Source organism: Salvelinus namaycush, unplaced genomic scaffold (genome assembly GCF_016432855.1).
Source record: "Salvelinus namaycush isolate Seneca unplaced genomic scaffold, SaNama_1.0 Scaffold1669, whole genome shotgun sequence".
Classification (NCBI taxonomy): domain Eukaryota; kingdom Metazoa; phylum Chordata; class Actinopteri; order Salmoniformes; family Salmonidae; genus Salvelinus; species Salvelinus namaycush.
In genome coordinates this window covers 26030-53713 of record NW_024058418.1, presented here as the reverse complement: position 1 = coordinate 53713, position 27684 = coordinate 26030, and the positions used below count along the sequence as shown (strand labels likewise).

At 41.6% G+C, this 27684-nt stretch overlaps 1 protein-coding gene across 1 annotated transcript; it reads right to left on the bottom strand.

Moving 5' to 3' along the window:
* Nucleotides 1-1377: 1377 nt before the first annotated feature.
* On the bottom strand, nucleotides 1378-20719 carry LOC120037276 (integrin alpha-V-like; the record flags this gene model as incomplete). Its single annotated transcript, XM_038983447.1, has 8 exons — nucleotides 20214-20719; nucleotides 19805-19935; nucleotides 13396-13487; nucleotides 12932-13046; nucleotides 12691-12752; nucleotides 11769-11814; nucleotides 8908-9030; nucleotides 1378-1422 (listed from the first exon to the last, which is right to left on the bottom strand). Coding segments are annotated over exons 1-8 (778 nt in total), but the record flags the coding sequence as incomplete, so codon positions are not given.
* Between the last annotated feature and the right edge of the window lie 6965 nt (nucleotides 20720-27684).

Here is a 27684-nt window from a genome sequence, read left to right as displayed (position 1 = left end):
GATGTTCTATACAGAATGTTAGAATGAGATCACCATATACAGAATGTTAGAATGAGATCCCCATTGAGATGTTCTATACAGAATGTTAGAATGAGATCCCCATTGAGATGTTCTATACAGAATGTTAGAATGAGATCCCCATTGAGATGTTCTATACAGAATGTTAGAATGAGATCCCCATTGAGATGTTCTATATAGAATGTTAGAATGAGATCACCATTGAGATGTTCTATATAGAATGTTAGAATGAGATCACCATTGAGCTGTTCTATATAGAATGTTAGAATGAGATCACCATTGAGCTGTTCTATACAGAATGTTAGAATGAGATCCCCATTGAGATGTTCTATACAGAATGTTAGAATGAGATCCCCATTGATACGTTCTATACAGAATGTTAGAATGAGATCACCATTGAGATGTTCTATACAGAATGTTAGAATGAGATCCCCATTGAGATGTTCTATACAGAATGTTAGAATGAGATCCCCATTGAGATGTTCTATACAGAATGTTAGAATGAGATCACCATTGAGATGTTCTATACAGAATGTTAGAATGAGATCCCCATTGAGATGTTCTATACAGAATGTTAGAATGAGATCACCATTGAGATGTTCTATACAGAATGTTAGAATGAGATCACCATTGAGATGTTCTATACAGAATGTTAGAATGAGATCCCCATTGAGATGTTCTATACAGAATGTTAGAATGAGATCACCATTGAGCTGTTCTATACAGAATGTTAGAATGAGATCCCCATTGAGATGTTCTATACAGAATGTTAGAATGAGATCCCCATTGATACGTTCTATACAGAATGTTAGAATGAGATCACCATTGAGATGTTCTATACAGAATGTTAGAATGAGATCCCCATTGAGATGTTCTATACAGAATGTTAGAATGAGAACATCTCAATGGTGATCTATACAGAATGTTAGAATGAGATCCCCATTGAGATGTTCTATACAGAATGTTAGAATGAGATCACCATTGAGATGTTCTATACAGAATGTTAGAATGAGATCACCATTGAGATGTTCTATACAGAATGTTAGAATGAGATCCCCATTGAGATGTTCTATACAGAATGTTAGAATGAGATCACCATTGAGCTGTTCTATACAGAATGTTAGAATGAGATCCCCATTGAGATGTTCTATACAGAATGTTAGAATGAGATCCCCATTGATACATTCTATACAGAATGTTAGAATGAGATCACCATTGAGATGTTCTATACAGAATGTTAGAATGAGATCCCCATTGAGATGTTCTATACAGAATGTTAGAATGAGATCACCATAGAGATGTTCTATACAGAATGTTAGAATGAGATCACCATAGTGATAGGATAATAAGAGCAAGTACCATCTTCTCCATCCTCATTGAAGTCTCCGACGGTCACAGAGTAACCTGAAAGTAAAAAAACAAACATTGTAATGAGTTTAACACACTAAAAGATGATGCCAGCTGAGTTGAGTTCCTTTAGTTGCCAGTGGTTTTAGCAGCGCTGGGGTCTCCATGCCCCCCAGCAGCCACATTGAACGCTCTGTACCTTTTTGGTGACATTTTATTGATAACGACCTATAGTGTGAAAACATGGTTCAACCTGTAATGCTGATATCATGGAGGGTCGTCCTGTATAGCCTCAAAACATGGTTCAACCTGTAATGCTGATATCATGGAGGGTCGTCCTGTATAGCCTGGTTCAACCTGTAATGTTGATATCATGGAGGGTCGTCCTGTATAGCCTCAAAACATGGTTCAACCTGTAATGCTGATATCATGGAGGGTCATCCTGTATAGCCTCAAAACATGGTTCAACCTGTAATGCTGATATCATGGAGGGTCATCCTGTATAGCCTCAAAACATGGTTCAACCTGTAATGTTGATATCATGGAGGGTCGTCCTGTATAGCCTGGTTCAACCTGTAATGTTGATATCATGGATGGTCGTCCTGTATAGCCTCAAAACATGGTTTAAACTGTAATGTTGATATCATGGAGGGTCGTCCTGTATAGCCTCAAAACATGGTTCAACCTGTAATGTTGATATCATGGAGGGTCGTCCTGTATAGCCTCAAAACATGGTTCAACCTGTAATGTTGATATCATGGAGGGTCGTCCTGTATAGCCTCAAAACATGGTTTAAACTGTAATGTTGATATCATGGAGGGTCGTCCTGTATAGCCTCAAAACATGGTTCAACCTGTAATGTTGATATCATGGAGGGTCGTCCTGTATAGCCTCAAAACATGGTTTAAACTGTAATGTTGATATCATGGAGGGTCGTCCTGTATAGCCTCAAAACATGGTTCAACCTGTAATGTTGATATCATGGAGGGTCATCCTGTATAGCCTCAAAACATGGTTTAAACTGTAATGTTGATATCATGGAGGGTCGTCCTGTATAGCCTCAAAACATGGTTCAACCTGTAATGTTGATATCGTGGAGGGTCGTCCTGTATAGCCTCAAAACATGGTTCAACCTGTAATGTTGATATCATGGAGGGTCGTCCTGTATAGCCTGGTTTAAACTGTAATGTTGATATCGTGGAGGGTCGTCCTGTATAGCATGGTTTAAACTGTAATGTTGATATCGTGGAGGGTCGTCCTGTATAGCCTGGTTTAAACTGTAATGCTGATATCATGGAGGGTCATCCTGTATAGCCTGGTTTAAACTGTAATGTTGATATCGTGGAGGGTCGTCCTGTATAGCCTGGTTTAAACTGTAATGCTGATATCATGGAGGGTCGTCCTGTATAGCCTCAAAACATGGTTTAAACTGTAATGTTGATATCATGGAGGGTCATCCTGTATAGCCTCAAAACATGGTTCAAACTGTAATGTTGATATCATGGATGGTCGTCCTGTATAGCCTCAAAACATGGTTCAACCTGTAATGTTGATATCATGGATGGTCATCCTGTATAGCCTAAATCATGGTTCAACCTGTAATGTTGATATCATGGAGGGTCGTCCTGTATAGCCTCAAAACATGGTTCAACCTGTAATGTTGATATCATGGAAGGTCGTCCTGTATAGCCTCAAAACATGGTTCAACCTGTAATGTTGATATCATGGAGGGTCATCCTGTATAGCCTCAAAACATGGTTCAACCTGTAATGTTGATATCATGGATGGTCATCCTGTATAGCCTCAAAACATGGTTTAAACTGTAATGTTGATATCATGGAGGGTCATCCTGTATAGCCTCAAAACATGGTTCAACCTGTAATGTTGATATCATGGAGGGTCATCCTGTATAGCCTCAAAACATGGTTCAACCTGTAATGTTGATATCATGGAGGGTCATCCTGTATAGCCTGGTTTAAACTGTAATGTTGATATCGTGGAGGGTCGTCCTGTATAGCCTCAAAACATGGTTTAAACTGTAATGTTGATATCATGGATGGTCATCCTGTATAGCCTCAAAACATGGTTCAACCTGTAATGTTGATATCATGGAGGGTCATCCTGTATAGCCTCAAAACATGGTTCAACCTGTAATGTTGATATCATGGAGGGTCGTCCTGTATAGCCTCAAAACATGGTTCAACCTGTAATGTTGATATCATGGAGGGTAGTCCTGTATAGCCTCAAAACATGGTTCAACCTGTAATGTTGATATCATGGAGGGTCATCCTGTATAGCCTCAAAACATGGTTCAACCTGTAATGTTGATATCATGGAGGGTCGTCCTGTATAGCCTCAAAACATGGTTCAAACTGTAATGTTGATATCATGGAGGGTCGTCCTGTATAGCCTCAAAACATGGTTTAAACTGTAATGTTGATATCATGGAGGGTCGTCCTGTATAGCCTCAAAACATGGTTTAAACTGTAATGTTGATATCATGGAGGGTCGTCCTGTATAGCCTCAAAACATGGTTTAAACTGTAATGTTGATATCATGGAGGGTCGTCCTGTATAGCCTCAAAACATGGTTCAACCTGTAATGTTGATATCATGGATGGTCATCCTGTATAGCCTCAAAACATGGTTTAAACTGTAATGCTGATATCATGGATGGTCATCCTGTATAGCCTCAAAACATGGTTCAAACTGTAATGTTGATATCATGGAGGGTCATCCTGTATAGCCTGGTTTAAACTGTAATGTTGATATCATGGAGGGTCGTCCTGTATAGCCTCAAAACATGGTTCAACCTGTAATGTTGATATCATGGAGGGTCATCCTGTATAGCCTGGTTTAAACTGTAATGTTGATATCATGGAGGGTCATCCTGTATAGCCTGGTTTAAACTGTAATGCTGATATCATGGAGGGTCATCCTGTATAGCCTCAAAACATGGTTTAAACTGTAATGTTGATATCATGGAGGGTCGTCCTGTATAGCCTCAAAACATGGTTTAAACTGTAATGTTGATATCATGGAGGGTCGTCCTGTATAGCCTCAAAACATGGTTTAAACTGTAATGTTGATATCGTGGAGGGTCGTCCTGTATAGCCTCAAAACATGGTTTAAACTGTAATGCTGATATCATGGATGGTCATCCTGTATAGCCTCAAAACATGGTTCAAACTGTAATGTTGATATCATGGAGGGTCATCCTGTATAGCCTCAAAACATGGTTCAACCTGTAATGTTGATATCGTGGAGGGTCATCCTGTATAGCCTGGTTTAAACTGTAATGTTGATATCGTGGAGGGTCATCCTGTATAGCCTGGTTTAAACTGTAATGTTGATATCATGGAGGGTCGTCCTGTATAGCCTGGTTTAAACTGTAATGTTGATATCATGGAGGGTCGTCCTGTATAGCATGGTTTAAACTGTAATGTTGATATCGTGGAGGGTCATCCTGTATAGCCTGGTTTAAACTGTAATGTTGATATCATGGAGGGTCGTCCTGTATAGCCTCAAAACATGGTTCAACCTGTAATGTTGATATCATGGAGGGTCATCCTGTATAGCCTCAAAACATGGTTCAACCTGTAATGTTGATATCATGGAGGGTCATCCTGTATAGCCTCAAAACATGGTTCAACCTGTAATGTTGATATCATGGAGGGTCGTCCTGTATAGCCTCAAAACATGGTTCAACCTGTAATGTTGATATCATGGAGGGTCGTCCTGTATAGCCTCAAAACATGGTTTAAACTGTAATGTTGATATCATGGAGGGTCGTCCTGTATAGCCTCAAAACATGGTTCAACCTGTAATGTTGATATCATGGAGGGTCGTCCTGTATAGCCTAAAACATGGTTCAACCTGTAATGTTGATATCATGGAGGGTCGTCCTGTATAGCCTCAAAACATGGTTCAACCTGTAATGTTGATATCATGGAGGGTCGTCCTGTATAGCCTCAAAACATGGTTCAACCTGTAATGTTGATATCATGGAGGGTCGTCCTGTATAGCCTCAAAACATGGTTTAAACTGTAATGTTGATATCATGGAGGGTCGTCCTGTATAGCCTCAAAACATGGTTCAACCTGTAATGTTGATATCATGGAGGGTCGTCCTGTATAGCCTCAAAACATGGTTCAACCTGTAATGTTGATATCATGGAGGGTCGTCCTGTATAGCCTCAAAACATGGTTCAACCTGTAATGTTGATATCATGGAGGGTCATCCTGTATAGCCTCAAAACATGGTTCAATCTGTAATGTTGATATCATGGAGGGTCATCCTGTATAGCCTCAAAACATGGTTCAACCTGTAATGTTGATATCATGGAGGGTCATCCTGTATAGCCTCAAAACATGGTTCAACCTGTAATGTTGATATCATGGAGGGTCGTCCTGTATAGCCTCAAAACATGGTTCAACCTGTAATGTTGATATCATGGAGGGTAGTCCTGTATAGCCTCAAAACATGGTTCAACCTGTAATGTTGATATCATGGAGGGTCATCCTGTATAGCCTCAAAACATGGTTCAACCTGTAATGTTGATATCATGGAGGGTCGTCCTGTATAGCCTCAAAACATGGTTCAAACTGTAATGTTGATATCATGGAGGGTCGTCCTGTATAGCCTCAAAACATGGTTTAAACTGTAATGTTGATATCATGGAGGGTCGTCCTGTATAGCCTCAAAACATGGTTTAAACTGTAATGTTGATATCATGGAGGGTCGTCCTGTATAGCCTCAAAACATGGTTTAAACTGTAATGTTGATATCATGGAGGGTCGTCCTGTATAGCCTCAAAACATGGTTCAACCTGTAATGTTGATATCATGGATGGTCATCCTGTATAGCCTCAAAACATGGTTTAAACTGTAATGCTGATATCATGGATGGTCATCCTGTATAGCCTCAAAACATGGTTCAAACTGTAATGTTGATATCATGGAGGGTCATCCTGTATAGCCTGGTTTAAACTGTAATGTTGATATCATGGAGGGTCGTCCTGTATAGCCTCAAAACATGGTTCAACCTGTAATGTTGATATCATGGAGGGTCATCCTGTATAGCCTGGTTTAAACTGTAATGTTGATATCATGGAGGGTCATCCTGTATAGCCTGGTTTAAACTGTAATGCTGATATCATGGAGGGTCATCCTGTATAGCCTCAAAACATGGTTTAAACTGTAATGTTGATATCATGGAGGGTCGTCCTGTATAGCCTCAAAACATGGTTTAAACTGTAATGTTGATATCATGGAGGGTCGTCCTGTATAGCCTCAAAACATGGTTTAAACTGTAATGTTGATATCGTGGAGGGTCGTCCTGTATAGCCTCAAAACATGGTTTAAACTGTAATGCTGATATCATGGATGGTCATCCTGTATAGCCTCAAAACATGGTTCAAACTGTAATGTTGATATCATGGAGGGTCATCCTGTATAGCCTCAAAACATGGTTCAACCTGTAATGTTGATATCGTGGAGGGTCATCCTGTATAGCCTGGTTTAAACTGTAATGTTGATATCGTGGAGGGTCATCCTGTATAGCCTGGTTTAAACTGTAATGTTGATATCATGGAGGGTCGTCCTGTATAGCCTGGTTTAAACTGTAATGTTGATATCATGGAGGGTCGTCCTGTATAGCATGGTTTAAACTGTAATGTTGATATCGTGGAGGGTCATCCTGTATAGCCTGGTTTAAACTGTAATGTTGATATCATGGAGGGTCGTCCTGTATAGCCTCAAAACATGGTTCAACCTGTAATGTTGATATCATGGAGGGTCATCCTGTATAGCCTCAAAACATGGTTCAACCTGTAATGTTGATATCATGGATGGTCATCCTGTATAGCCTAAATCATGGTTCAACCTGTAATGTTGATATCATGGAGGGTCGTCCTGTATAGCCTCAAAACATGGTTCAACCTGTAATGTTGATATCATGGAGGGTCATCCTGTATAGCCTCAAAACATGGTTCAACCTGTAATGTTGATATCATGGAGGGTCGTCCTGTATAGCCTCAAAACATGGTTCAACCTGTAATGTTGATATCATGGAGGGTCGTCCTGTATAGCCTCAAAACATGGTTTAAACTGTAATGTTGATATCATGGAGGGTCGTCCTGTATAGCCTCAAAACATGGTTCAACCTGTAATGTTGATATCATGGAGGGTCGTCCTGTATAGCCTAAAACATGGTTCAACCTGTAATGTTGATATCATGGAGGGTCGTCCTGTATAGCCTCAAAACATGGTTCAACCTGTAATGTTGATATCATGGAGGGTCGTCCTGTATAGCCTCAAAACATGGTTCAACCTGTAATGTTGATATCATGGAGGGTCGTCCTGTATAGCCTCAAAACATGGTTTAAACTGTAATGTTGATATCATGGAGGGTCGTCCTGTATAGCCTCAAAACATGGTTCAACCTGTAATGTTGATATCATGGAGGGTCGTCCTGTATAGCCTCAAAACATGGTTCAACCTGTAATGTTGATATCATGGAGGGTCGTCCTGTATAGCCTCAAAACATGGTTCAACCTGTAATGTTGATATCATGGAGGGTCATCCTGTATAGCCTCAAAACATGGTTCAATCTGTAATGTTGATATCATGGAGGGTCATCCTGTATAGCCTCAAAACATGGTTCAACCTGTAATGCTGATATCATGGAGGGTCGTCCTGTATAGCCTCAAAACATGGTTCAACCTGTAATGTTGATATCATGGAGGGTCGTCCTGTATAGCCTCAAAACATGGTTCAAACTGTAATGTTGATATCATGGAGGGTCGTCCTGTATAGCCTCAAAACATGGTTCAACCTGTAATGTTGATATCATGGAGGGTCGTCCTGTATAGCCTAAAACATGGTTCAACCTGTAATGTTGATATCATGGAGGGTCGTCCTGTATAGCCTCAAAACATGGTTCAACCTGTAATGTTGATATCATGGAGGGTCATCCTGTATAGCCTCAAAACATGGTTTAAACTGTAATGTTGATATCGTGGATGGTCAGTCCAGGCATCCATAGATCTGTCTATACATTGAGAGTGGTTACTTTCTCATCCCTCAGCGTTTTACCTAAACAGTGGCAGGGAGCACACATGATTGTGTCAACAGATTACCCCTTTAGAAAAACACCACTTCCGAACAGGCAAATCAAAGTGAACAAAACATATTTAACCACACAATGAGGTTGTATCTCAAATGGAACCCTATTCCCTATATAGTGCACTACTTTAGACCAGAGGCCTAGGGCACCCTATTCCCTATATAGTCCACTACTTTAGACCAGAGCCCATAGGGCACCCTATTCCCTATATATAGTGCACTACTTTAGACCAGAGCCCATAGGGCACCCTATTCCCTATATATAGTGCACTACTTTAGACCAGAGCCCATAGGGCACCCTATTCCCTATATATAGTGCACTACTTTAGACCAGAGCCCATAGGGCACCCTATTCCCTATATAGTGCCTTACTTTTGACCAGGTGCCATTTGGGACTCAGACCCAAAAATAGTATTTACCTAAATAGCTGTCGTCGTATTGAGCGCTGGCAGACTTGGTGGTCAGCTGGTTACTGTAAGGAGTGTAGTAGTTGTTGTTGAACCGGGCGATGATCTCAGAGATATCGTCGCTGATCAGCTGACCTGTGGTAATAATAATAATATACAGCAGAACATTGTTGTCACGTACAGAAAAAACATAAAATCCACCGCCTCGTTCATGTCAACCTTTCTAATTCAACAACAAAAAAAGCCCGTGAGAGAGTGTTTGGTAGGGATCCGTTGATTAGGGAGGGGTGAAAGGTTAAATACATGTTCCAGAAAGGCGTGTCTAATAGGTGGAAATAAGTACTCCTGTGTATAATCGTTCACGAAAAAGCGTCAAGGTTCACAGTATGTAACAATCAGATATACAGTGCATCCGTGGTACAAACAATGTCTGTGTAGTTCTATGTATAACATTCGGAAAGAATCCCCTTATTACTGTCCTCCTAAAGCCCCAGTCTGTGGTAACCACACAGCCCCAGTCTGTGGTAACCGTACAGCCCCAGTCTGTGGTAACCATACAGCAGGTACAGCCCCAGTCTGTGGTAACCGTACAGCCCCAGTCTGTGGTAACCGTACAGCCCCAGTCTGTGGTAACCGTACAGCCCCAGTCTGTGGTAACCGTACAGCCCCAGTCTGTGGTAACCGTACAGCCCCAGTCTGTGGTAACCGTACAGCCCCAGTCTGTGGTAACCGTACAGCCCAAGTCTGTGGTAACCACACAGCCCCAGTCTGTGGTAACCGTACAGCCCAAGTCTGTGGTAACCACACAGCCCCAGTCTGTGGTAACCACACAGCCCCAGTCTGTGGTAACCACACACCAGGTACAGCCCCAGTCTGTGGTAACCACATAGCCCCAGTCTGTGGTAACCGTACAGCCCCAGTCTGTGGTAACCGTACAGCCCCAGTCTGTGGTAACCGTACAGCCCCAGTCTGTGGTAACCGTACAGCCCCAGTCTGTGGTAACCACACAGCCCCAGTCTGTGGTAACCACACAGCCCCAGTCTGTGGTAACCACACAGCCCCAGTCTGTGGTAACCACACAGCCCCAGTCTGTGGTAACCACACAGCCCCAGTCTGTGGTAACCATACAGCAGGTACAGCCCCAGTCTGTGGTAACCATACACCAGGTACAGCCCCAGTCTGTGGTAACCACACACCAGGTACAGCCCAAGTCTGTGGTAACCACACAGCCCCAGTCTGTGGTAACCACACAGCCCCAGTCTGTGGTAACCACACAGCCCCAGTCTGTGGTAACCACACAGCCCCAGTCTGTGGTAACTGTACAGCCCCAGTCTGTGGTAACCGTACAGCCCCAGTCTGTGGTAACCGTACAGCCCCAGTCTGTGGTAACCGTACAGCCCCAGTCTGTGGTAACCACACAGACTGGTAACCGTACAGCCCCAGTCTGTGGTAACCGTACAGCCCCAGTCTGTGGTAACCGTACAGCAGGTACAGCCCCAGTCTGTGGTAACCGTACAGCCCCAGTCTGTGGTAACCGTACAGCCCCAGTCTGTGGTAACCGTACAGCCCCAGTCTGTGGTAACCACACAGCAGCTAGTATATATTGTGCACGGACAAGACCAGGCTGCCACAGCACCCGTACAAAATTTCACCCCTCCCTATTCCATTCAATTCACTCAGTGCCTACCCAGCACAGCAGCAGCCAATGAGCCGTCCTGTTAAAAAACATCTTTGTCCGTTTTTAAAAAAGGGCTGTATTTGCTAATTTGTCTAGCAGCACACCTAAAGGAAACATGATGAACTATTAACAGCCTCGAGTCAGCAGAAAAACTAAGTGTAGTTAACTGAAACGGCTGTTAGCCTGGATACAAACATGGATTGGCCTCATTTACTCTAGAACACTGTATGGGGGTTGGGGCCAGCCCTGAGTTCAAATACTATTTGAAAGTGAACATAAATTATCTGGGCTTGATTAAGCTTGCCGGGCACAATTTAACCAATAGAATAGTCCCAAAAAGTGCAAACCCCCCCACCCATCTGGCAATCCAGGCAGTCCCGAAGCAAATGCTCAAAGTATTTGAAAGATTCCAAAATGTAGTATTGGAACCCATGTCCGCTCTGTTGAGGGGTGGGTTGGTGTTGGTGCAGGGAAACAAGGGAGCATTGTAGAGATCTGCTGTGACTATGGAGCAGCCCCATCTCATGGGTATCACCCAGCAAACAACCCACAGAAACAGCGACTGAGTTGGCACCCTGCCACCACATCAGATAATCCCCCTCTCAGCACCTTCTCAGCTCCCCTTAAGAGACAGGGTTTCTAAAAAAACTCTCTTAAAAAAAAGGGGCTAAATACACAATATATTACAGAACATATTAGTTTTCTACACAAACAATTGAAAGTAGCATGTAAAAACAATACAGATAGTATGAACGTACTGTTATAATACAATCATCCGGACACTTCCTAGTTACAAGACTTTCTCAACATTTTCCAGAGTCAGAGAATCTGTCACAGAATTAACAGAACAGTCCCTCCAGCAAGCCAGTGTCATGGATTTCGGCCTACTGCTCACTGCATTGACAACAGCTATAGTTAAACAAAGCATTAATGCACTGACAACAGCTATAGTTAAACAAAGCATTAATGCACTGACAACAGCTATAGTTAGGCAGTCAGAGCATTACCAGAAATACACGCATTACCAGAAATACACCGCACGCCTCCTCTCAGGGGAGCGCCAAACAGAGCACAATGTGTCTGTCTGATTATATCTTGTAATATTGGACCTGTTCAGTACATATATAGAATTCATTACACATCACTTACCTTGACCTGTTCAGTACATATATAGAATTCATTACACATCACTTACCTTGCCAATAGAAACTACCAGGGCCTCCAACAACCACCCTGTTATTCTGTTGGAGAGAAGAAAGATAGAAAGAGAGAAAGAAAGAGCGAAAGAGAGAAAGAGCGAAAGAGAGAAAGAAAGAAAGAGCGAAAGAAAGAGAGAAAGAAAGAGCGAAAGAGAGAAAGAAAGAGAGAAAGAAAAAGGTTATTCTGAGAGAGAAAAAACAACACAAAATGATCTGAAAGTGAATCCAAACATTGTATAATAAGTAAGGGATAATCAAATGAGGGGATATGCGTTCTCTGGACAATAATGAAGAACGTGGAAGATTTATCTTCCAGAGAACGCATAGCCCCCGAGTTGATTATCCCTTTTATACCATGGCTATAATTTAACACGTTTTACAGCTAGAAATGTGTTAATTTGCAGGTAGAAATGTGCTCAAAATCCACTGAAGTAGCTAGCAAGTTACCTAGATAGCGACGGTGGTTACCTTGGTAACCAAACAAACAGACTTGCTAGTTTAGCTAACCAAACTATCAAGTTCTAACTTGTTATTATAAATAAAATCTAATTCAACAACGCCAATAATGTTTTCAACGCCAATAATGTTCAACTTTTGCTTTCAAAAGCAGCTCTAACATGTAAGAACTATAGCCAGTGAATTCTACCGCGCTGATATACAGTGCATTATAGGGAAACCGAAACATATCGACTCGGCCGTTTGATCATGCTTTTGCGGCACAGTCGATAGCGCGCTGGACTTCGGGCTAGAAGGTCGAGGGTTCGAGACCTGATCCCTGCTTGTTTCATTACATTATTCAACAATTCCATGGCATAATTAGGCAATGAGGCCTGAGAGGGTGTGGTGTATAGGCACGACACAACGCTGAGTTTTTATTGATCTATTGTTGTATGGAACACTGCACAGTAAAGTACACACCTTGACAAAGTCAATACTGAATCCAGCCTGACAGAATCCTTGTCCCTCTGGAGAGTTAGCATCTGTTCAGAGTAACACAAACACAGAACGATGTAATCATCTCTCAATGGTAGACCAGGTGGGGTGATTTATTAAAAAGACATTAGGGTCAGTATCCTGGATCCAAATAAGGCCTAATCCTGAACCAAAAAAAAGGCACTTCTTCGATGGAGATTCTCTTGGCTAGTTTCACGTCACTTACTAGATCGACAGGGAGAGTACTCCACCACGTCTCGTCCTTTCTTCAAGAAACACGTTCCAACAGGCTCTCGCTCGGAGAAGCTGTACGTGCTCCACTGGTAGAGAGGTGCACAGGCCTGAGAGAGACACAAACACCTCATGAGTACAGTCAACTACAGCAAGGACACGCAGTCACAGAGACAGATACCCGATTTAAAACTGGAATCCAGACTAAAGTTCTAGGACATTGGGAATCTGTCATGAGACTGTTCGCTAGCTAGCGCACTCAAGATTTGGTTCTGACCGTACCGTTCTGAGATAAGGACATGACACTCACCAGGATGTGTTGACCGTACCGTTCTGAGATAAGGACATGACACTCACCAGGATGTGTTGACCGTCTGACCGTACCGTTCTGAGATAAGGACATGACACTCACCAGGATGTGTTGACCGTACCGTTCTGAGATAAGGACATGACACTCACCAGGATGTGTTCACCGTCTGACCGTACCGTGGCTCCAAACCACTGGTTGGACTTGACCTCCATCTGGACTCCATCCATATTCTCGCGATCATCTGAAAGAGAAATCATTGTGGGGTTTTTAATGAAGAAACACCATCTCTTTAAAGGGATAACCCGCTCTTTTAACAACGCTACTCTAACAACGGTGTCATTTTCAATAGGGAACAATGTTTTCAAAACATTTTGCAACCGGTTATGAAAACAAGCTGTCCAGGTAGTCTCTCCCTGTTTCAGCCCATTTTCTTCCATTTGGTGCCTAACGAACATGCCCCCAGAATATCCACAGACAAATAGACTGGTAGATATTTGTTATTCCTGAACGTTGATAAATTGTAGGCAGCAGTAGCAGCTTTCATCGTCCTCCTGATCAGAGCCTGGAGATCAAACTACATTTTTCCTAGAGGAAATTACTCACAGGCAACACCCTGTAACAACCCCTGTCTAGCAAATACCGATCTAGCTGTGACACACACACACACACACACACACACACACACACACACACACACACACACACACACACACACACACACACACACACACACACACACACACACACACACACACACACACACACACACACACACACACACACACACACACACACACACACACACACACACACACGTTCCTCAATGAGGACAGCTGAACCTATAAATGACCCGTACTGTAGGTCCCTTAATCTCCAGACTTCCTATCAGACTGCTCTGTGGTTAGGGTTAACAATGGACTTCTGGCGTCTCGCCACGTGTAAGCCAAGTGAGACTATGGTTAACATGCCTGTAACATTGTCTTTATATGGGGTTGTGTCATGTTGATGTGGAAATTATACATCTTTGTAAACAAACCTGAAACATCAGATAGGACGAACAATTACAAAGACCGTTGAAATATCCTGTTAGCTGAACTGTAACCTTTATGTAGCAGGTGTAGGAAGACACCTGAGCGGAGTCCCCGCCTCCCATTTTTCAGGGGAAACGGAAGTCAGGTTGAAAATAGTGTATCCCTTAAAAACCAGAAACATCCGCTTTCTTCCGACTCCGCAGAGAGTAGCTGCAACGTTGCTGGTATCAAAATACCACGTGTGTGTTGAGGCAGAGTTGAAGTGGCTTATTGCTTAGTGCCTACTGGGTTAACAAAATAGAGGGTTACCTTAGTCTCGGAGCTGAGCGTGCAGAAATGACATATTACTGTAGACATAAAGACTTAAAAAAGGAAAGATTCACCCATTTTGAATGTTATATTGTTTGTGTGCATCTCTGAGTGATGTTCTATCTATTTCCTGGGTCATGTTTTCATGTCTGAGTTATTGCCGTTCAAGCTGACAGAAATCCGGCCGGTACGACGTAACACCGTGATAAAGTCTCTCTCACTACACTGGACGTCAAGCAGACAGAAATCCGTCCGGTACGACGTAACACCGTGATAAAGTCTCTCTCACTACACTGGACGTTAATAGGAATCCGACTTTTAGATGGTGAAAACGTCCATCGTACATGTCAGAGTTCCTGAGCGATGTCATAATGGGGGAGGGTGTCTTCTCTTTGTATCTTCCCACCTCGAGAAATGTGTAATTTAACAGAGCGTCCACCACATTTCTCCTATTTGTCTGCCTATTCAGTCCAGGGTGACGTTGTGAATGTCAGACTCCACTCTGTCAGGCACATTGAACAGCAGGTTGAACATGGTGAGATTGTAGACTAACTAGCTACTTCACATGTTGATACTGACTTTGACTGTCTTGTGTTTAGCTACGTTTGCTAGCTAGCCAGCCCATAGAGAGAGCATTGCATTGTGGGGTTTTGGAGTTGACTTGAGCTGTAACTGATTTCCACATGTTTCTACCAACCTTAATATAACGACAAAAATAAAACATTTGATGACATGGTTTCATTTAAATAAATGTTGATATCAAATAACTTCAGAAAATGACTTGCGATATCCACTGCCTAGAAATAAATCTATTCTACGCAGCTCTGTGCAGACACAGAGAGAGAGTTCTATTCTACGCAGCTCTGTGCAGACACAGGGAGAGAGTTCTATTGTATGTAGCTCTGTGCAGACACAGGGAGAGAGTTCTATTCTACGCAGCTCTGTGCAGACACAGGGAGAGAGTTCTATTGTATGTAGCTCTGTGCAGACACAGGGAGAGAGTTCTATTGTATGTAGCTCTGTGCAGACACAGGGAGAGAGTTCTATTCTACGCAGCTCTGTGCAGACACAGGGAGAGAGTTCTATTGTATGTAGCTCTGTGCAGACACAGGGAGAGAGTTCTATTCTACGCAGCTCTGTGCAGACACAGGGAGAGAGTTCTATTCTACGTAGCTCTGTGCAGACACAGGGAGAGAGTTCTATTCTACGCAGCTCTGTGCAGACACAGGGAGAGAGTTTCATATCTGACACACGTGGGAGGATACTTACTACCCTTCAGTGAAAACATACCACAGAGCTCTGTTCCTGTCGAACCATGACTAGAGCAAAACTCATAGGAACAACAACTAGCTCCTCCATGTTCCAGACTAGAGCACCAGTTAGAGGAGTAACATCCCAGCTCTAACCCAGACTAGAGCACCAGTTATAGGAGTAACATCCCAGCTCTAACCCAGACTAGAGCACCAGTTAGAGGAGTAACATCCCAGCTCCTGGCTAGCTCTAACCCAGACTAGAGCACCAGTTAGAGGAGTAACATCCCAGCTCTAACCCAGACTAGAGCACCAGTTAGAGGAGTAACATCCCAGCTCTAACCCAGACTAGAACACCAGTTAGAGGAGTAACATCCCAGCTCTAACCCAGAATAGAGCACCAGTTAGAGGAGTAACATCCCAGCTCTAACCCAGACTAGAGCACCAGTTAGAGGAGTAACATCCCAGCTCTAACCCAGACTAGAGCACCAGTTAGAGGAGTAACATCCCAGCTCTAACCCAGACTAGAGCACCAGTTAGAGGAGTAACATCCCAGCTCTAACCCAGACTAGAGCACCAGTTAGAGGAGTAACATCCCAGCTCTAACCCAGACTAGAGCACCAGTTGGAGGAGTAACATCCCAGCTCCTGGCTAGCTCTAACCCAGACTAGAGCACCAGTTGGAGGAGTAACATCCCAGCTCTAACCCAGACTAGAGCACCAGTTAGAGGAGTAACATCCCAGCTGTCCCCTCCTCTAGCCTGGTGACTAGACCCTTGGCTACACCTGGTCAAACATTACATCCACCCCTGGGTCCTCGATAATTATAGTTATTCTAATCTAGAGACTCTGGACAGCTGTAGAAATATATGTCAGTTTAGCCTGTCTTACCCTGAGGAAGACTATGGACAGCTGTAAATATATCTGCCAGTTTAGCCTGTCTTACCCTGAGGAAGACTATGGACAGCTGTAAATATATCTGCCAGTTTAACACGTCTAACCCTGAGGAAGACTCAGTGCCCGAAACATTGGTTCTCCAATAAATCAATGGGAGTAATTAGTTGGCTCTAATTTGGACTTTTTTTCCCCTAAAGGTTTGCCTGTCCACCAAGAGTAGACTGACGGAGCTGGAAAACAATATCTCATCTGACTGGGACAATCCAGGGAAGAACAGTCAGCAGGAGAAAGACTTTCCAGACCATGTGGTTAGCAAGAGAGTTTGGTAATGACCAAGCGGGATACAACCCCCTGAGCACACACTAATTACAGTACTTTTCCCCCCTGGCCCTAGGCTGCTTGGACACTAACACTAATCTCAACCAATGGCTGAGGCAGCCTCCCCTCACCTCTCAGTCTGCAGGATGACGATCAGCAATCACAAGGGTAGCCATTGTAACCATGTCGACACTTACGGCATCACAATAAGACCAGGAGGCCACTCAGGCACTGACCGGCAAACCATCCTAAAAAATAGCAGCAAACGGAGGAAAATATGGATAAACCATGACACGGAAACATATCTTTGGAGTTGTTTCCAAGTAACACAGGCAGAGTGTGGTTCAGACTTGGAAACAGTCACTTTTCTTCTACTTTCCAATAGTCTAGACTACAGTGGGCTTAGTCACTGGAATAGGGAAGTCATTTAACCTGTAGTTAAAAGTCTGTATGTGAGCTAAATCATTTTACTCTACAGTTGCCTATTAAAACACAACAAACAAACCAACGCTAGAAGGAAAACAATCAAAGTGGGCGGCAGGGTAGCCTAGTGGTTAGAGCGTTGGGCTAGTAACCGAAAGGTTGCAAGTTCAAATCCCCGAGCTGACAAGGTACAAATCTGTCGTTCTGCCCCTGAACAAGGCAGTTAAGCCACTGTTCCCCTGAACAAGGCAGTTAAGCCACTGTTCCTAGGCCGTCATTGAAAATAAGAGTTTGTTCTTAACTGACTTGCCTAGTTAAATAAAAAAATATATAAAAAAAAAAAGGTTAAATGTAAGTCGCTCTGGATAAGAGCGTCTGCTAAATGACTTAAATGTAATCAAAGTTGTACTGATAAAGAGTGGTGTAAATTGTTTTGAAAAAGAGTGGTGTAAATTGCACTGATAACGAGTGGTGTAAATTGCACTGATAAAGAGTGGTGTAAATTGCACTGATAAAGAGTGGTGTAAATTGTACTGATAAAGAGTGGTGTAAATTGCACTGATAAAGAGTGGTGTAAATTGCACTGATAAAGAGTGGTGTAAATTGAACTGATAAAGAGTGGTGTAAATTTCACAGGATAAAGAGTGGTGTAAATTTCACAGGATAAAGAGTGGTGTAAATTTCACAGGATAAAGAGTGGTGTAAATTGCACTGATAAAGAGTGGTGTAAATTGCACTGATAAAGAGTGGTGTAAATTGCACTGATAAAGAGTGGTGTAAATTGCACTGATAAAGAGTGGTGTAAATTGCACGGATAAAGAGTGGTGTAAATTGCACTGATAAAGAGTGGTGTAAATTGCACGGATAAAGAGTGGTGTAAATTGCACTGATAAAGAGTGGTGTAAATTGCACTGATAAAGAGTGGTGTAAATTGCACTGATAAAGAGTGGTGTAAATTGCACCGATAAAGAGTGGTGTAAATTGCACCGAAAAAGAGTGGTGTAAATTGCACCGAAAAAGAGTGGTGTAAATTGCACTGAAAAATAGTGGTGTAAATTGCACTGATAAAGAGTGGTGTAAATTGCACTGATAGAGTGGTGTAAATTGCACTGATAAAGAGTGGTGTAAATTGCACCGATAATGAGTGGTGTAAATTGCACCGATAAAGAGTGGTGTAAATTGCACTGAAAAAGAGTGGTGTAAATTGCACCAAAAAAGAGTGGTGTAAATTGCACTGAAAATAGTGGTGTAAATTGCACTGATAAAGAGTGGTGTAAATTGCACTGATAAAGAGTGGTGTAAATTTCACTGATAAAGAGTGGTGTAAATTGCACGGATAGAGTGGTGTAAATTGCACTGATAAAGAGTGGTGTAAATTGTACTGATAAAGAGTGGTGTAAAGTGTACTGATAAAGAGTGGTGTAAATTGTACTGATAAAGAGTGGTGTAAATTTCACAGGATAAACTGAATTATAAGCCAATGTTTTCCTAAATAGCTTAATGTGTGTCATTCATGGGGCTTGGTTTTGCATTGTGTGTGTGTGTGTGTGTGTGTGTGTGTGTGTGTGTGTGTGTGTGTGTGTGTGTGTGTGTGTTTGTTAGTTCATTTGTGCTGGGACAAACCTGAAACATGGACTGAAGTGCTGTAGTGTAAATATTAGTATATGCCGTGATGCATGTCTGTCTGCAATGGATGCTTCAAGAAATAACAAGTTACTGACTCATATACCCCCTGTTATAATGCAGAGCAGACAGTCCTTTAAAGGTACTGGTACTGGTACTCCCCCCCCCTCCGTCTCTCTCTCAAATCAACTTGGGAAACATGTTAACATTGCCAATGCAACTGAAATGGATAAACAAAAGTGAAATAAACAATACAAAATGAACAGTAAACATATGTCTATATACAGTGTTGTAATGATGTGCAAATAGTTAAAGAACAAAAGGGAAAATAAATCAACATGTCTGTCTGTCTGTCTGTCTGTCTGTCTGTCTGTCTGTCTGTCTGCCTGCCTGCCTGCCTGTGTAACCCTTAAGCTTAACATTGAGCATGTCTGCCCATCTCCAATAAAGGCTTCCTAGAAGAGTGAACATCTGCCTTTGCTCCGTCTTACATCCTAAAAACACTGAACGTACCTCATAAAAAAGGTCCTATTTCACATACACAATCAGTTTTTAATGTGGACATGACCCTTGACTGAAATAAATGGTCTTCACTTTGAATATCAATCTATAGTGAACCCTTCCTGTTCATCACCATGTAGAAGTCGAGAAAGGGGTCAAATCAATAAGATATATATATATATTTTGTAACAGACATACTCTACTCACCAGTATTGTCAAACTGTACTTGGGTACAGTCACTACTCTTCTGCCACGGGCAGGTATAGACTGCCCCTCGCTCCACCACGGTGGAAGCTGAGGAGGTGTTGGCTCTGGGAGCTCCTATAAGAATGTTTGACCTGAAGAAGAGAAACGGGCTTAGTCCAAATTCATGAAAACATGGCACCACACCTATTCTTCTACTGTAGCCTATTAGGGTCGCAAACAAAACTATGTCACATGATTAACGCCAAACACCCAGTTTAATAAGGCTACAGACTTACAGACTTAGAATACATATCATATTCAGTCACATTAACAATAGCATAATTCTACTTTCTCTCATCAAAGTTCAAATAAGGCTAATAGCCCCTATGGCAAAAGGTAATTCAAATATTATTATATAACTCAATCTTACTGCTTATTATTTGGCTGGAAAAAATCCACAGAAAATCCAAAATAACTTCCTTTCGGTCCAGAGAATACATAGGGCTTGTCAATATCCAGGTTGAAAGAGGTTGTCCACTGTAAACAAGACAGGATCGAAGCCAAAAATAAACAAAGTTTGCGACGTCGTTCCATCCCGACTGCTAAAGATCCAAGTCTGTAGCCTTATTAAACTGGGTGTGTGGTGGTGGTGGTGTGTTTTAGTTTGGGCGTTAAGACCTCAACTGCAATGAGTTCTTCCGTTCTTTTTGTAGTCGTTCTAATGATGATACACCGATGATACACCACACTCCATTTCCATAAATCCGGCGCCAGTTCAGTAAACCACTCCGCTAAACGGTTTCACTTCTTCACCAACATTACCAGAAAAAGAGTCCAATTCGAATCAACTCGTGTCATCTATCGTACAGTTCATGCGATACAACGTTACAAATCTCTGTTCGTGTTTAAAAAAAACTCGACAGCCCCCGCGTTGTTGTGTTGTGTTACAGCAACACTAAAAAAAAAATACTTCCGGGTCAAGGGAATTTCAGAAATATTCTAAATAAAAGTCCCCCACATATTAGTAGAAAGGTGTTATTATCATGTATCTATATTCACGATAAAATAAAAAAGAATTGTCTAAACATTAACAATGATTCATATTTGTTCATATTTAAGTGACATTTGCATTAAATGTGGGTTTTAAAACATGTTCCAAGCCAGGCCAAATAAATGCCCCCCAATTCAATACAATGTATATGAAATACACATTGGTTTATAGAGAGACAACTATTCTAGGTGCCAGAGTAAAAGTGGAGTCAGTTGGGATTACTCACTATGACCTGTAGAATCTATTTATATATGGTGTTATTTCATGGGTAACTGAGACCTATATGTCCAGCAACACTTTCTACTCCACCTAGTCCATTGGTCCCAATGCAATTGTATCTTTATTTAACTAGGCAAGTCAGTTAAGAACAAATTCTTATTTACAATGACGGCCTAGGAACAGTGGGTTAACTGCCTTGTTCAGGGGCAGAACGACAGATTTGTACCTTGTCAGCTCAGGGATTTGAACTTGCAACTTTTCAGTACTAGTCCAACGCTCTAACCACTAGGCTACCCTGCCGCCCCAATACACTATAGACCGATAAATTACATATTGGCTTATAGTGTAGTGTCCAGTGCCTCCATTTTAAGATGTTTTATAAGTCCAGCACCACTTGCTATGAGCTTGTTTTTTGTTCAAACTCACTTTTTCTTTGTATAATAGGGACTCTAGTTAGTAGACTGTACCCTGGTTATATGGACATACAACAATCAACACCTGTTGTATTCAGCATTTCACTGTAAGGTCTACTACACCTGTTGTATTCAGCATTTCACTGTAAGGTCTACTACACCTGTTGTATTCAGCATTTCACTGTAAGGTCTACTACACCTGTTGTATTCAGCATTTCACTGTAAGGTCTACTACACCTGTTGTATTCAGCATTTCACTGTGAGGTCTACTACACCTGTTGTATTCAGCATTTCACTGTAAGGTCTACTACACCTGTTGTATTCAGCATTTCACTGTAAGGTCTACCTACACCTGTTGTATTCAGCATTTCACTGTAAGGTCTACTACACCTGTTGTATTCAGCATTTCACTGTAAGGTCTACTACACCTGTTGTATTCAGCATTTCACTGTAAGGTCTACTACACCTGTTGTATTCAGCATTTCACTGTAAGGTCTACTACACCTGTTGTATTCAGCATTTCACTGTAAGGTCTACCTACACCTGTTGTATTCAGCATTTCACTGTAAGGTCTACCTACACCTGTTGTATTCAGCATTTCACTGTAAGGTCTACCTACACCTGTTGTATTCATCATTTTACTGTAAGGTCTACTACACCTGTTGTATTCAGCATTTCACTGTAAGGTCTACCTACACCTGTTGTATTCAGCATTTCACTGTAAGGTCTACCTACACCTGTTGTATTCATCATTTTACTGTAAGGTCTACCTACACCTGTTGTATCCAGCATTTCACTGTAAGGTCTACTACACCTGTTGTATTCAGCATTTCACTGTAAGGTCTACTACACCTGTTGTATTCAGCATTTCACTGTAAGGTCTACTACACCTGTTGTATTCAGCATTTCACTGTAAGGTCTACTACACCTGTTGTATTCAGCATTTCACTGTGAGGTCTACTACACCTGTTGTATTCAGCATTTCACTGTGAGGTCTACTACACCTGTTGTATTCAGCATTTCACTGTAAGGTCTACTACACCTGTTGTATTCAGCATTTCACTGTAAGGTCTACTACACCTGTTGTATTCAGCATTTCACTGTGAGGTCTACCTACATCTGTTGTATTCAGCATTTCACTGTGAGGTCTACTACACCTGTTGTATTCAGCATTTCACTGTGAGGTCTACTACACCTGTTGTATTCGACGCATGTGACAAATAAAATTTGATTTGAACTTCACACAGTCACTGAAGAGGAGTGGGACAACATTCCACAATCATCAGCCTGATCAATTCTCATTCAAAGAAGATGTGTCGCGTTGCATGAGGCAAATGGTGGGGATGGCAAATGGTCACACCAGATACTGACTGGTTTTCTGATCCACACCCCTACTGTTTTTTTAAGGTATCTGTGATCAGCAGATGCATATCTGTATTCCCAGTCATGTGAAATCCATAGATTAGGACCTAATGAATTTATTTCAATTGACTGATTTCCTTATATAAACTGTAACTCAATAAAATCTTAGAAATTGTTGAAATTATATTTTTGTTCAGTATATATATACAAAGTTTATAGAGTTAACTTAGATTATGTATGTATAACGTTTTCTAAATGACGAAATATTAGATGAATTTACCTCAATATCGTTTTGTTAGTGAATTAAACATTTCAGACAGATAACATTTTTAGTTGAGCAAGAGTAGTGGCAGCCATGGAACTTGTAGGAAAAACAATTGTGACAAAAAAATGGTTTCTGTGAGAATTACAGGGGGGGGGCTAGTTCTCCCTGGGTAGCTTGTTACTCTACTAGAATAAAAAGATTGGATGGAAACCTGATTATTTTAAGAACAAAATCTATGTGATGATCGGGGCGACACTAGCCTCGTCGCAAAACGGTAGCAATAGGATAATGCCTCAAGAAAGATTTAACCGAAACGCTTGGCCCGTTGCACGTTTTGGCAGGTAAGACTGGCTCATTTAAATGTATGTAAAGTCTGCAGCCTTCTCATCATTAGGATAATGTAGGAAAAATCTGCAGCCTTCTCATCGTTAGGATAATGTAGGAAAAATCTGCATCCTTCTCATCGTTAGGATAATGTAGGTTATTTATAAATATGGCAGTCAGTTAAAACTCCATCTACTGATCACATTGTTTCCATGGTTTCGCTTTAGCAGTTAGCTTCTCATCTAATCATCTCGGAATTTGGCCCCTCCACTATAAGGCAAGACAAGACTGCCGTTTTGTTTCACACTGGAAGCAAACAAAGAGCTGGCTAAAAATAGTTTGTTTAATGTCTTGGAATTAAGATATAGTCCTGAATTAGTTAGTCAGCAGAGAGTTAAAGCGACAGTACAAAAGTGCAGAATGAACCCTGTTTTTTTATGGACACAAATAATCAATAGTCGTTCCCTGTACACTGCTATGCTATATGTGTACCATATAGTGTCCCGGGGCATCACGCAAACCTATTTGACCACAGTAAAAGTCCAGCAACACTTCCTGTCCAGCAACACTTCCTGTCCATCAACACTTCCTATGACCTAGCGTTTATTTCTAACTCTTCTGTTTGGTACAGAAAATGGTGTACGGTGCAATATGTATGTCCAATATGAAAATCAGATTGGATTCAAACCGATAGTCCGGTGATGCTCCTTGGGGTGTAAACTCTGGTGGATTTGGAAAGCAGAAGTGCTCCTGTGTAGAATGAACACCCATGTTACTGTGACACAACATAGAGAGAAGTGTGTACAGTGCAGTAAAAGATAGGAGTACAGACACACACAAAAAACAATCACTATGAAGCAATCTAAATGTCCCATAGGAAACATCGAGCAATATGAATGAGCTAATTAACAATGGGATTTAAAAGTGTTTCCTGAAGTTGATTATTATAATTATTATTATTATTAAATATATTATTAATGTTATTACTGTTATTATTAATAGTAGCATTATAAGTCATGTTTAGTTATTTATATTACTGATGTTACCATGACAACTATCTAGTAATCATTACTTTTAATGCTGTTAACAATATCAATGCTATAATATTATTTGTGCTATAAAGGCAATTCACTTTTTTTTCCGTTTTTTATGTTGTTAATTAAACAACATTCTAAATCTGCTCAACATTTCCTCATAAAATGTTATACATTTGGCCCATTTGTATTATTATTTTTATCCTCTTCATTGCCGGAGTTTTATTTTGAGGTGAAATTGCCGAGGTGACGGTTTTATTTTTGCTAGGTCTTGCCTTGTTTATTATTGTTGGCGGAATGGAGGTCTAATCTCGCTCTTGAATTTTTACGTGACATTTTTGGAATCAACTCCGTCTGTCAAAATGGGAGACCGCTCAGAGATCAGCATTCCGTTGAAAGGGTCAATGAGGGAGTTCTATTCCGCTGGTCTGGATTAAACCGGGCAATGGCCCGGCACGTCATCGGCGAAAGCGGAGAGGGAGGAGCGCTCGTTTCAAATCAAACAATCTACGCCGCCCGGTCATGTTGTCAACAAGGCAGCATGGTGCATTGTCTAACTAGTTTTCACTGGGAAGGTATATACAGCGTTTTTTATATATATAAAAAAAACAGTCACTTTTGCATGTGAAAACACAGAATCCTACTCATCACTGATCACTCCTCCACGTGCTTAATTAAGTCACTTCTGTTTTTAGCCGAGTTGAAGCGGGGAACCTGGCTCATGCCCGGGAGGCAGCCCGGTTTCAACGAACACAATCACTTTTCACCTGATATAAACTCCTCCCTCGGGGTAAACCGGGCCAGATAAACAAACGCCCTCAATGAGTGGATAACGCCGCGCACTGTCATGAAAAACTTTTATCCAATCCACTCCAGAAGTGATGGAAGCAACGAGAATGAGTGTCCAACGAACCTCTGATTTTACAATGAATTAATTAAATTCTTAATGATTAGCAAATTACTGGACAATCATGTATTTGTTCTTCCTCATTTATTTTAATACAAGTTTGTCATTTCAAAATCATGATTTTGTTAGCCTACCTTATTCTCTAACGAGACAAGGGAAATTAAATACAATCTCAGTTGTACAAAGTACATACATTTCCCCCTCAAATAGCATTCCAGAGTATTTTTGGACACAGTGGGCACAATGGCAGTTAGTTAGAGCTTGTTGTGTAATAGCTGTGAGTCATTTGGGTAAAGCTTGTCTAAATCCTAGATGACTAACGAGTTGCTGGACATATTTTGGTCGTATTTGGTCTGATCCAGCCTCATACGGGCTTGCGTCCCAAATAGCACACTGGCATCCATTACTTTTGACCAGGGCCCTATGGCACCATATTCCCAACATAGGGCTCTGGTCAAAAGTAGTGCACAATGGGGTCCTGGGTCAAAAGTAGTGCACTATATAGGGAATAGTGGGTTATTTGGGAGGTAGAAAAGTCTCAGAGGCAGTTTACGATGAAGTAAACTCACAGGAATGTGTGGCAAAAAAAAAAACCTGGGAATGTCGAATCCTGTGTAAGAAGATGGAGTGAGTAGAGCAGGGTGGGATGAAGAGATGCAAAGGGTCAGGAAAGACGGAGGGGAGGTATAAAGGAATGTTGACTGATTTTATATGTTGTGTTTGGCAGACACTGTCCTTTGCTTTAATAGATGATTGAATTACAGTACTGTCTTTCGGAAAAACATTTAACAGACATTTTAACTGTCTAACATACACACTATATGAGGTAATGATAACTTAAAGGACACAAAGTTATTGATGAATAGCAGAAAGGAGATTTTGAGATTTTGGTCAGAGCTTTTCCTCTAGATGATATAGATTTAAGTCTCTGTGGTTTAATGTGCAGCATGTAGTTTGTCGTGAAGTTATTACATACAGGAAATGTTTTAAAAATACTACAAATGCTAAATGAGTTAAAATCAAATCAAATTTCAAATCAAATTTATTTATAAAGCCCTTCTTACATCAGCTGATATCTCAAAGTGCTGTACAGAAACCCAGCCTAAAACCCCAAACAGCAAGCAATGCAGGTGTAGAAGGACGGTGGCTAGGGAAAAACTCTCTAGAAAGGCCAAAACCTAGGAAGAAACCTAGAGAGGAACCAGGCTATGAGGGGTGGCCAGTCCTCTTCTGGCTGTGCCGGGTGGAGATTATAACAGAACATGGCCAAGATGTTCAAATGTTCATAAATAACCAGCATGGTCAAATAATAATAATCACAGTAGTTGTCGAGGGTGCAACAAGTCAGCACCTCAGGAGTAAATGTCAGTTGGCTTTCCATTGCCGATCATTGAGAGTATCTCTACCGAGTGTTAACTCTAGAGAGTTAAAAACAGCAGGTCTGGGACAGGTAGAATGTCCAGTTGTAATCTAGAAAGGTTTATTATTCCCTGAAAATATTGTTGCAGGCAGCATGACTGACTGAGCCTCAGCCCCGTCAACGATGACAGTATTTACACATTAAAATGAGTGTGGGCTTTTCCTTTTCATTGAAAAGACAATCTGTCCTTTGTATTGTGGCCCAGGCCAGTCATGCATGTGCCTGTGGAGTTTATCTGACCATGTGACTCAGCATGAATCCCTTCCATGGGTAGTGTCTCATATGGCACCCTATTCCCTATGAAGTGCACTACTTTAGACCAGAGGCCTATGGGCCCTGGTCAGAAATAGGACTCTGGTCAAAAGTAGTACACTATATAAGCAATGAGGTGCCATTCGCGGCACCGGTCAATGATTGTGCTGGACTTGGACTGACTGCATGGGCACATTTCCTAATGACAAAAGACAAGTGAACTGCCAATTTCAAAGGGCATTATTACAGGATCATAGGATAAATGCCAGGGGTAATGATGTCAAGCCCTACTATAGATGCCAGGGGTAATGATGCCAAGCCCTACTATAGAGGCAAGGGGTAATGATGCCAAGCCCTACTATAGTATAGATGCCAGGGGTAATGATGTCAAGCCCTACTATAGTATAGATGACAGGGGTAATGATGCCAAGTCCTACTATAGTATAGATGCCAGGGGTAATGATGTCAAGCCCTACCATAGTATAGATGCCAGGGGTAATGATGCCAAGCCCTACTACAGTATAGATGCCAGGGGTAATGATGCCAAGCCCTACTATAGTATAGATGCCAGGGGTAATGATGTCAAGCCCTACTATAGTATAGATGCCAGGGGTAATGATGCCAAGCCCTACTATAGATGCCAGGGGTAATGAT